General features: G+C 44.3%; 1 protein-coding gene across 1 annotated transcript; it reads left to right on the top strand.

Annotated features, from left to right (window-relative positions):
• Positions 1-2,189: 2,189 nt before the first annotated feature.
• On the top strand, positions 2,190-3,467 carry LOC131635272 (uncharacterized). The gene has a single exon (XM_058905885.1). The coding sequence runs from the start codon at positions 2,190-2,192 to the stop codon at positions 3,465-3,467; it is 1,278 nt and encodes a 425-aa protein (XP_058761868.1).
• The last annotated feature ends 9,174 nt before the right edge of the window (positions 3,468-12,641 follow it).

Raw genomic sequence — 12,641 nt, 5'->3', positions numbered from 1 at the left:
TCTGGATTGGGCCAAGATTCGGCCCAATCTACTTTCGGCCCACTTAGCCTGGCTGGTCCAAACCACTCCATGCCCCATGAATAGCAGTGGAATGCTCGTCTCCACCGCGCCCGGCATAATGCTCCCCGCGAGCTGCCCGACGCCCGGCATGGATGCTCCCCGCGAGCATCCTCTCTGCCGAGGACCCTGCTCCTCGTAGGGCTCCTTCATATTCAACCCCCCGAGTAACGCGGAGTCCACGTGGTCCCTAAAAGACCGCGTCTCCCGTAAACTTCGGAGCGGTTAACCAGGACAGAGGGCACTCACGCACCTCTGATATTTCCGCCTAGGAAACCTGGCAGTCTCCTAATTGGGCCTGGACAACCAACCCAAATAGCGAGATCATGGCCCAGCGCTGAGGGCTATAAATACCCTCTTTCACTAGAGGGTCAGGTATTCACTTCTTTCTAACCTTTAGCTGGTACTTGCTCTCCTTTTAGGGATGGAAATTTGGCCCATCCCTAGTGGGTACCCATAAAAAACCCTATATCGGGTAGGGTAAATACCCATAAAAATGGGTATGGGCACGGGTAATTACCCATTAAAATATGCGGGTATGGGTGCGGGCACGGGTACCTTACTACCCAACCCGCCCCATACCCACACTACATATTTCTATAATGTCATTTATATTATTATATAAAAATTCATGATTCTAATTTTTTTTAAAATATATCGCTATTAAATCATTACACATTTTAATAAAAGTGTTTATTTGTTTCTTAACTCAACAATAACATACATAATTTTTTTAATATTGTTAAAACTTAAATGATATGATATTTTGTAATTAAACGATTTAATTTTACTATAAATGCGGGTAAACGGGTACGGGTATGAGCATTGAGGTACCCACAGGGTACGGGTACAGGCATGAATATTGATACCCGCGGGTTTGGGCTCGGGTACGGGGATTTTTTTAAACTGCGGGTATGGGGACGGGTACTATAGTACCTTGCCCAAACCCTGTCCATTGCCATCCCTATCTCCTTTGCTCATCTTCTCACTTTGGCATCGGAGTACCTTGCAGGTACACCCCCCCTTTACTTCACGAAGACCCAACTTCCGAGCAGGCTTTGACGATCCTTCTGATCAGGTACGATCAGTGGCGCCGTCTGTGGGAAACAAGCTTCCCCTTCTTTAACGAACAAAGAACAAAGCTAATCCGTCCTACGATCGTCATGGCTGGCAACAACAACAGCAACAACCGCCCAAATCCTGATCCCTTGCACCTGGACGATCTCATTCAAGGCTCCTCCCCCAAAGGGACGAATCGACATCGGCGGGAGGGACAACAGCTCACTGCTGACGGGCAAGAAAGACCGAGGCATGAAACCTCCCAACCTAGCAGGAGACGGCAAACTCAGAACGAGCAACCTCAAAACGACGAGCAAGCTCAAAACGGTGGGAACGAGCAAGTTCAGAACAATAGGAACGAGCTCGCTCTGGTTCAAAACAATAGGAACGGGCAGTCCCAAGTCCATAACAGGCCAGAGCAACCTCGCGCCCAGGTCAACGAAGTTGACTCCAGAGACGGACAGCCAGCCTCGTCCTTCACCCACACCTCCTAGAGGAGGGGGGCCCAGTATGAAGACGACCAAGAACAAGTCGATATCCCCGAGGATGCTGAATCCACAACCGTCCTTCTGCTCGCGGCCCTCATAAAGACCAACCGCCTCATCCAATAACAAAGTGAGCGGATCAACAGGCTGGAAAGAAAACGACGATCGCGATCTACCCCGCGGAGACGCCACCGATCGCGTTCCTCGTCCTGCTCTCGTTCTCCACCAAGGAGGCATCGACACCAATCGCCCTCTTCATCGCGCTCTCCACCCAGGAGGCACCGTCGTCGAAGATCCTACTCACGCTCTCCTTCGCGAAAGAGCAGGAAGAACCAGAACCCTGAGGTGCAAGAAACTGAAAACCATTCTCCCGGACAAGATCACCGGGGTCCCACCAAGACTTCACCGAAACCCCACGAACGTCACTCTCCCGAGGACAATCGTAAAACATCTGGAAAATCATAAGGGAAACCTCGACGAAAACACAGTTACCGCGGAGGGCATTCGACCTCCCCCGGACCAAGTGACGAGGAAGCCTTCCGCAGCCCTCTGTCGGAAGAAATCCTGCGTGCCCGCCTGCCCCGAGGAATGGAGAAACCTCCGACCCTAGACCTTTACGATGGAACCACGGACCCCGACGATCATATTCGGAGCATCAAAGCCGTCATGGACTACCACGTGGTCCGAGGGTCCATCAAATGCCGGATCTTCCCGACCACACTGAGAAAGGGAGCAATGACCTGGTACAGGAATCTTCCTCCCAACTCCATCCACTCTTGGGCGAAACTCAAGAAGCTTTTCTCCAACCACTTCACAGCCTCTCGCCGACAACCAAAATCCGAAGCGACCCTCGAAGCTGTCATCCAGGGTGCCGACGAGCCCCTCCGAGAATACCTCGACAGGTTCAACAAAGAAGCCGTCCAGGTCCAGACGACCGACCATATGAAAAGGTATCTCCTCGAACGAGGACTCCTCCCAGGAAGCGACTTCAAGAAGGCCATCAAAATTGAGAAAGTCCGCACCATGAACGCCCTCCTCCTCAAAGCCCAAGCTTACATTGCTTTCGAGGAAGGCGAAGCGGCCGTGAAGAAAGCTTCAAGGGGCAACGACGCTGCCCGCAGCTCGAGCCGGGGGAACGAAAAAAGGAGAGACGACAGGTCCAGCGACGCGAAAGAGCACCGAGGACCATCTGGTCGTTTCAATAACTACACCCCCTTGAACGCCCCGCGCGAGCGTATTCTGCTCGAATGCCAGAATACCGAGTTCAAAAAGTCCAATGTCAAACCCCCAAGGCCAAATCCCACCAGGCCGGGAACTGACAAATCCAAGTACTGCAAATATCACAAGAGCCACGGGCATCTAACCGACGAATGCATACACCTCAAAAATGCCATTGAAACTCTGATCAAAGAGGGTCGCCTGTCTAAATACACGAAGAAGGGAGAACCATCTCGGAGAGAGGGTCCGAGGAACTCTGACAATGACAATTCACCAGACAGCCGACCACTGGAAGTTGCTCTGTCCGTTACCCGACCAGAGGATTTCATACCTTCAGTTGGAGTAACATCCGCTTTCAGCACATGGGAAGGATTCCCGACCGCAATGGTCATCTCCAATGGCGGGGATCCAGGTTCACTCACGATCAGCTCACTAAAAAGGAAGTTTGACGAGCTGATCACACCCAACTCAGATCTCGGCCCAACCCTCCAGAAGTTCAGAGGCAAATCAGACCCAATCACCTTCTATCTAGAAGAGCTCCCCGGCGGAGCCTCAAATGCCACGATCCCCCTGCTCGTTCGAGCAAGGATGGCGAATTTCGACGTCCGACGAGTCTTGATTGACGAGGGGAGCTCAGTCGACATCTGATAAGTGCTTTATTCATGCTAAAATGACTTATTATAACATAGCACTTATCTTACTTATTTAACATATTTCTCACATAAAAACCCTCAACTATTGAATAAAGTATCATTGTGCAAAATTACTTGGTTTAGTTTGCATTTGTGCAGGTTATAGTATTAAAGCAAAAACCAGAAAACAGGACTTTCGCTGCAGCGAACTATATTTCGCTGTAGCGAACTCCAGGCACTCAAAGGCAAAAGTCCAGAAAACAGGTCATTCGCTGCAGCGAAAGGTAGCGAATGGTAGCGAAGGCCCGATTCGCTGCAGCGAACCTTATTTCGCTGTAGCGAACGAAGTCAGAATCAAACCTTCCAGTTTTGCTAGCAGCGAGTAGAAGCGAAGTATATTCGCTGCAGCGAACCATATTTCGCTGTAGCGAACTTTGGCGGTTTCTAGAAGATTTGAATTTCTTAAAGCTAAAGAAAACATTCGCTGCAGCGAAATACCCTTCGCGTAGCGAACTCTGGCGGTTCAACAAAGACTTAACAATGAAGCAAGGCATTCGCTGCAGCGAACTTCTGTTCGCGTAGCGAACTCAGGCGGCCAGAACAGCTATAAAAGGAGCAGAAACCAGTTCAGAAGTATATATTCACTTTTTATCTTGTAATACTGATATAATAGAAGTAGGAATAGAGGTTTTTAGGGAGAGGGAGCTGGAGATACATCGAGAGTCGGGAAATCGTCATTGATGTCGTTCCAACTCAAATCTTCCATTGTTCTTCAAACTACCATGAGTAGCTAAATCCCTCTCTTGTTGGGATTGGTCGTAGTTCACCGAAACAGTATGTATTTTCTTTAATCATGGCGTTATATATAATATATGTTTGAATCATTATCGTTGTTATCTTCGTTTTACCGTTTATTTCATGGATTGAATTGATATTGACAAATACGATTCTAATCTCGATCCAAGATAACAACTATTAAACTCTAAATACTAGACATAGATTTAGGTTTAATATTCACTTCAAGTATTGAAACTTAATGCTACCGTATCGTTTAATAGGCTGAGAAATCGTCGATTAAACCATAAGGTAGAAATCTCAACAAACGTTTAGACATGAACTTTGTTGTGAGCAATACGTGATGATATTGAAACAAGCATACATTATGTATAACTGATCTAAGATTTACATATTGAATCGGTGGATGAAAACCAATTCCCAACAAGTCTTTTCCTCTGAAACTTATCTTTCGTTATTTACGCATTTTTACTTTCCGTAACTTTCAACCAAACAAATTTGAAACTCTATGCTTAGAACTATAGAAATTGTTGAACGGTTTTGATATCGCTCCAATCCCTGTGGATACGATAATACAAAATACTTACATTTGACTTGTACTTTCTACAACATCAACATCATGTACTCCCATCTCTTCAAAACCCTCAAGTTGGACGGCTCCCACCTTACTCCGTATGTAGGCTCCGACCTCTAGGGCTTCAACGGGGCAACCACCAAACCCTGGGGATACGTCGAACTGATCGTCACTTTCGGGGAAGGAGAAGCTTCCAGACAGGTCAAAACGCGGTTTCTGGTAATCGACTGCAAGAACCTCTACAACTGCATCATCGGACGCCCTACTTTAGCTGAACTCACCGCCGTTCCCTTGACCGTGCACCTAAAGATGAAGTTCTACACAAAAAGGGGACGAGTAGCCACCATCAACATCGACATCGAAGCAGCCAGGAGGATATTCGATACGTCGATGAAAGGCTTGCAACTGATCGCTCCTCCCTCCAATTCCAACAAGAAACCAAGAGCCGAAGACAAGCCTCCTCGAAAAGATCATCAGTAACCGACCAACGTCAGCTCAGTCGACCTCGACGCTCGCTTCACGAAAGAGGAGCTGATGAATGGCGAGGAACCACTGTTGAATGCAGTATAGGGCAAGCAACAAAAAAGATTTGGAAATATTGATCCAGGAATTATCGTCCACAGAGATGGAGAGATGCCATTCAACAGTTTCTACGGTTTTGAGCTTGGGTTTTAATGAGCAAAAAGTAAACAAAGATATAGACAGGAAAAGAATAAGCACATTCTTAGAAGAGAAATAACTTATCAGGAATGTAAATATATTCACTCTTCACAAACATACACTTACCAACCCGTTATACTCAACCTACGATACTCATCTATGTCATCACGTATCTCTCACATAAGCGTCCATCTCTGGAGCACAAACGAGATCATCTCACAACTAAGGTTATCTCTAACGCAAAGTCACGAGAACATCCGTGTTCTCGCGTCGGCGATCTCTCGCACGCCGCTCAAACACGAAAGCATTAAGTACAGATACCCACAGTGAATGCTAGCTCTAAATCTATCTCTAGAGTTCAGAACCAACAGATTATCATCCTAGATAAGGATTCAAGAAGTTTATCTCTAAAGCAACCCAAATCCCCAGCATAGAACAAAAATCCAGGATAACATCAACACAGATTTGTAAAGCAAGTTAAATATAACATTATAATCGGTAAATATGCATAAAATTCAAGTAAATATACAAACAAACCCAACCAAAGAGAAATACACAAAGAAGAAGAGAAATGAACCGAAGATCTCCCGATTTGTCAGCTCCGTTCGATGCTCAATCCACCCCCGATCATCCTAATGCAACCTCCGAAGATGTTTTCTAAGCCAATTCTACTCTAAGAATGAAGTTGATGGTGTTGGGACTCAAAAATACCCAAAACCATGACCTAAAAATGTGATTTTTGCCCCTTTTAACGAGCTGCTGTCTTAGCAGGTCCGCTTAGCGGACCCCCTCCGCTCAGCGGACTCAATTGCATCCAGACGCTGATTTGCTCCGCTGGAGCTCCGCTCAGCGGACCCCCTCCGCTTAGCGGAGTCTGCTAAAAACCAGATTTTGTTTTCGCCATAACTCGAGAACCGTAACTCCGAATTGCGCCCGGTTCGAAGCGTTGGAAAGCTTATTCAATGCTCTATCCAATAATGAATGAATGGAACCCAAAATGATGATTTTGGTCATCCTTACTTTGAGTCTTTGGAAGTCCGCTTGATGGTGGCTAAGCGGGCTTTCACCGAAATTGCGAAATCGAAGCCGTGCCTTTGACACTTTATTCCTCAAGGCTCCAATAAGCATGAATACCTATAAAAACAAAGGAAAAACTATCAAATGGTATAAAAGTATATGAAAATACAACTATTCACAAAGTATACGTATTTATACACAAAACGAGGAATTATTCAAACGGTATTAACAAAAGTATCGATAAGTGCCACTATTTACATACACAAAATAAGTACATTTTGGCACTTATCAAACTCTCCCCAACTTGAAACTTTGTTTGTCCTCAAACAATGTCAAATAAATCAAAGAATCAAAAGTAGTAAACCAAAGAATTGTGAATCAGCAAGTTTTGAAAACCAAAAATAAATGTATGGCTCAACACAAAAACGTATAAATAAAGTAAATACTTACCACTATACTACAACGACAACATGTAAACGAAACGAATCCTAAGTACAAAAATCATGCAAAACATTCTAACACAATACATGCTCACATCATGAATCACACCTAGCAAAAATTCATCAATGGATGAAGAACACACAAAGGTGAAGGACTTTTAACACTCATCCAACAATCTTGCAAACAAAAGATTAAATTATGCATTCATCCAAAAATCACATTGAAGATACAAAAGCAAGAATCACAAGGACTTTTCAAGGATGTAATGTGGCTTGGTTAACAAACAAGGGATATATCCTAAGGCTAATCGAAACAAAAACTTGCCTAAACCTAAGGGAGTGATCAATCCACAAAGTTCCAAGCAATGAAATCTCGATTAAACTTACTCCTTAACCACAAGTTTCTCAAACCAATCACAATACTTATTAGCACAATTATTCACTTCTCTTTTCCTTTTCTTTTTCAAAACTTTTTCATTTTTTTTCTTTCTTTTTCTTTTCACGTTTTTTTTTCTTTTTTTTTCTTTCTTTTCAACCTCATAGCAACAATCACATAAGTAGCAACCATTTCTCTCCCCAACTTGAATTCAACCACACCATCATATGAATACTCTCTACTTCCTAAGGCAAGGTAAAAATTCATACCAAAAATCATGGTTTAGGGTTCAAGAAAACAAAGAATCAATCATCCATGCAAAAATGAGAACTAAACACTCATAGATAAGCATTTAGCAAAAACAACATGGACATCGACAAAAAGGCTCAAAAGGGTTAACAAATGATCACACACTCACAAGGTGAATTGACTATTTGGTTATGGTAGTTGTGCTCAAAATGAAACAAAATGCCTTGATCCTTTTCATGCTTTCATAAAATCAACATAAACAAAAGATTAAGCATAATAAAATCCAGTTAAAACAAAGATTGTGGCCTCCAGCATATATGTAAACAATGGAAAGTTTCCTCACATTTATGGTTTGGGAACTAAAGTGATTCAATCAACAAGCAAGTAGTGCAAAAGAATGAATGGTATGGTAATTGTACAAATGAAAAGTTTCCTAAACATGTTATGCTATAGAAAGCGATAAATGAGTACCTTGAATGATACACTTCAAAAACAATGTCCTACCATACATCCGCAAGTTGAAACACTCAAGCTTTGGAAAATCACCTCAAAAATCTTCGAATCACCGAACAAAATTTGAGTACAAACAACCAACAAAAGAATTAGAAAAACAAAACTAATATATACTATTAATTAGCCTTGGTGAGAGTGGGAAAAAAAGAATGGAATCAAGTGGAATTGGAACCCTGCTGGTACAGAGCAGAAAAACAAAAGTCTGCTATGCTCGCTCAGCGAGCTCTGCTCCGCTTAGCGGATATAGCAGAACACAGAAAAATCAGAACTGCACCAGCTGTTCTAATCACTCACCACTTCACCTAAATACCTCATAAACAGAAATATAAACAATATTTACAACCGTTGGGGTGCCTCCCAACAAGCGCTTGTTTTACGTCGTTAGCTCGACGCCTTTATTATTTTGGTGTTTGGAAAGTAGCTTTCTCCCTTCATGACATGGTGAAGTCTCACCGCACAAGCCTATAGAAAGTGTCCTAACCAAAGCACTCAACAAACGTTACGGATATAAATATATACAACAATTATACAAACATAAAAGAAAACGCAAGTATACAATTATGTACATGAACAAACACACATATACAAACATGAAACACATATAACTATTAACATACACAAAGAGAAAGTTGGTGAATGTTGCATGCACAAGTTGAAAAGTGAAGAATTGTAAGGAAATAGCTAATCCGAGATCAACATGTTTCACCAACATTCACCAATAAAAGTATAATTATATGTAACATATACAAGTAAACTTATATGGTGAACATAAACAAGTAAACATGTACAAGTAAATATATATACAAGTGAAACTATATAATATATACGATAAATACAAAACTCAAAACCACGAAAACTATTGCGATGCAATCACAACCATCCCCGGCAACGGCGCCATTTTGTTGAATGCAGTATAGGGCAAGCAACAAAAAAGATTTGGAAATATTGATCCAGGAATTATCGTCCACAGAGATGGAGAGATGCCATTCAACAGTTTCTACGGTTTTGAGCTTGGGTTTTAATGAGCAAAAAGTAAACAAAGATATAGACAGGAAAAGAATAAGCACATTCTTAGAAGAGAAATAACTTATCAGGAATGTAAATATATTCACTCTTCACAAACATACACTTACCAACCCGTTATACTCAACCTACGATACTCATCTATGTCATCACGTATCTCTCACATAAGCGTCCATCTCTGGAGCACAAACGAGATCATCTCACAACTAAGGTTATCTCTAACGCAAAGTCACGAGAACATCCGTGTTCTCGCGTCGGCGATCTCTCGCACGCCGCTCAAACACGAAAGCATTAAGTACAGATACCCACAGTGAATGCTAGCTCTAAATCTATCTCTAGAGTTCAGAACCAACAGATTATCATCCTAGATAAGGATTCAAGAAGTTTATCTCTAAAGCAACCCAAATCCCCAGCATAGAACAAAAATCCAGGATAACATCAACACAGATTTGTAAAGCAAGTTAAATATAACATTATAATCGGTAAATATGCATAAAATTCAAGTAAATATACAAACAAACCCAACCAAAGAGAAATACACAAAGAAGAAGAGAAATGAACCGAAGATCTCCCGATTTGTCAGCTCCGTTCGATGCTCAATCCACCCCCGATCATCCTAATGCAACCTCCGAAGATGTTTTCTAAGCCAATTCTACTCTAAGAATGAAGTTGATGGTGTTGGGACTCAAAAATACCCAAAACCATGACCTAAAAATGTGATTTTTGCCCCTTTTAACGAGCTGCTGTCTTAGCAGGTCCGCTTAGCGGACCCCCTCCGCTCAGCGGACTCAATTGCATCCAGACGCTGATTTGCTCCGCTGGAGCTCCGCTCAGCGGACCCCCTCCGCTTAGCGGAGTCTGCTAAAAACCAGATTTTGTTTTCGCCATAACTCGAGAACCGTAACTCCGAATTGCGCCCGGTTCGAAGCGTTGGAAAGCTTATTCAATGCTCTATCCAATAATGAATGAATGGAACCCAAAATGATGATTTTGGTCATCCTTACTTTGAGTCTTTGGAAGTCCGCTTGATGGTGGCTAAGCGGGCTTTCACCGAAATTGCGAAATCGAAGCCGTGCCTTTGACACTTTATTCCTCAAGGCTCCAATAAGCATGAATACCTATAAAAACAAAGGAAAAACTATCAAATGGTATAAAAGTATATGAAAATACAACTATTCACAAAGTATACGTATTTATACACAAAACGAGGAATTATTCAAACGGTATTAACAAAAGTATCGATAAGTGCCACTATTTACATACACAAAATAAGTACATTTTGGCACTTATCAACCACAACCTAAGACGACTCACCCCGTCCGACCTATCCCAGACGGCGACTTCGAGCTCGTCCCGCTGGGCGACAATCCTGACAAGGCCGTGAAGATCGGCAAGGACATCCCCGATCTGCCGAAGAAACAACTTGTAGCTTGCCTTTGCACCAACGCAGACCTTTTCGCTTGGAGCGCTGCTAAAATGCCCAGACTCGACCCCGAGGTCGCCTGCCACCATCTCTCCATTGATCCAACCGCAAAGGCAGTAGTTCAACGTAGGCGTCGGCAGTCTCCCGAAAAAGCGGAGGCTGTCGAGAAAGCTGTAAAAGACCTCCTAGAGGCAAATTTTATTTCCGAGGCCAAATATTCAACTTGGCTCTCAAACGTTGTATTAGTTAAAAAATCTAATGGAAAATGGAGAATGTGCGTTGATTATACTGATGTTAACCGGGCATGTCCCAAAGATGCTTACACATTACCTAACATTGACAGACTGGTCGACAACTCGGCCGATTATAAATTATTGTCTTTTATGGATGCTTATTCAGGTTACAACCAAATTCCCATGGCGAGGTGCGACAAGTAGTGCACGACGTTCATGACCGAGTCGGACAACTACTACTACAACGTAATGCCCTTCGGACTCAAAAACGCCGGAGCCACTTACCAACGGATGATGAACAAGGTGTTCCGAGGAGAGTTCGGCGACACCCTCGAGGTATACATGGACGACATGATCGTCAAATCCCGAGAAGACACCGATCACACCACGCATCTCGAACGAGTATTCAAGCAGGCCAGATCCTGCAAGATGCGTTTCAACCCAGAGAAGTGCACTTTCGGCGTCCGAGTAGGCAAGTTCCTTGGTTTCTACTTGACCGAAAGAGTGATAGAGGCCAATCCGGATAAGTGCTGAGCATTCTCAGAACTCCCTACACCTAACAATAAGAAATCCATCCAAGTCTTAAACGGGATGCTCACAGCACTGTCCCAATTCGTAGCGAAATCCGCCCAACACGCTCTCCCATTCTTTAAACTACTGCGGAAGGAAGCAACCTTCGAATGGTCCGAGGAATGCGAGCAAGCGCTATCCCACCTCAAGCAAGTCCTCTCGGAACCACCCGTCCTCTCCCGACCGGGGAACGACGAGGTCCTGTACCTCTACTTGGCCGTCTCTAACGAAGCGGTTAGCGCGGCCTTGATTCGAGAGGCTGAAGACGGGCAGAAGCCTGTGTACTTCACCAGCAAAGCCCTCCAAGGACCCGAGGTGCAATACCAACTGATTGAGAAAGTCGCGCTGGCACTGATAATAGCCGCCATGAGACTTAGATACTACTTCCTCACCCATACCATCATCCTTTGGACCGATCAGCCTATCAAACAACTCCTCGGCTGGCCAGATATGGCCGGGAGAATGCTAAAGTGGTCCCTCGAGCTATCCGAGTTCAACATCTAATACGAAAGCATAAAAGTACTGAAAGCCCAGGCACTCGCTGATTTCGTAGCCGAGATGACTTCGATCGCCACCTCCCCTCCTCCTGTCGAGAATAAATGGACCATCTACGTAGATGGCACCTCCAGCAGCTCGGGAAGTGGAGCCGGAATCATCCTAGAGAACGACGAATGACTCGTCATTGAAGTATCCTTAGTCTTGTCTTTCGCCATGTCGAACAACCAAGCCGAATACGAAGCCTTCCTAGCAGGCCTGCGACTCTCCAAGGACGTGAGTGCCCGGGAGGTAAAGATCTACACCGACTCCCAACTCGTCGCGTCCCAGGTCAACGGCGACTACCAAGCCAAAAACGACGTGCTGGTCGAATATCTCGCGCTCGTCAAAGATAAGATGAAAAACTTCGCAAAGGCAGAAGTCGAACATATTCCTCGGGAACATAATTCCCGAGCCGACGTCTTGTCCAAACTCGCGAGCACGAGGAAGAAAGGCAGAAATAAATCAGTGATCCAAGAATTCTTATCTAGGCCAAGTGTAGATAAGAGCGCGCCCCACCTTTCAGTGCTCGCCATAGGTGACGACCGTTGCTGGATGACCCCGGTGTACAACTTCCTCAGAAAAGACGAACTGCTGATTGACACGAAGGAGGCTTCCGCGATCAAGAGACGAGCATGCTCGTACGTTATCTTCGAGAACAAGATATACCGACGAGGATTTTCCATCCCTCTCCTCAAATGCGTCGACGCTTCTCAAGCGCTCGAAATACTATAGGAACTTCACGAGGGGATCAGCGGCCAACACCTCGGCGGTCAATCATTG

This window comes from Vicia villosa, unplaced genomic scaffold (assembly GCF_029867415.1).
Source record: "Vicia villosa cultivar HV-30 ecotype Madison, WI unplaced genomic scaffold, Vvil1.0 ctg.001462F_1_1, whole genome shotgun sequence".
In the NCBI taxonomy this organism is placed as follows: Eukaryota; Viridiplantae; Streptophyta; class Magnoliopsida; order Fabales; family Fabaceae; genus Vicia; species Vicia villosa.
This window is presented reverse-complemented; position numbering and strand designations above follow the sequence as displayed.

Bases quoted from the DNA above. Each gene is read 5' to 3' on its own strand.
- LOC131635272 (XM_058905885.1), top strand. From the start codon at position 2,190: ATGGAGAAACCTCCGACCCTAGACCTTTACGATGGAACCACGGACCCC.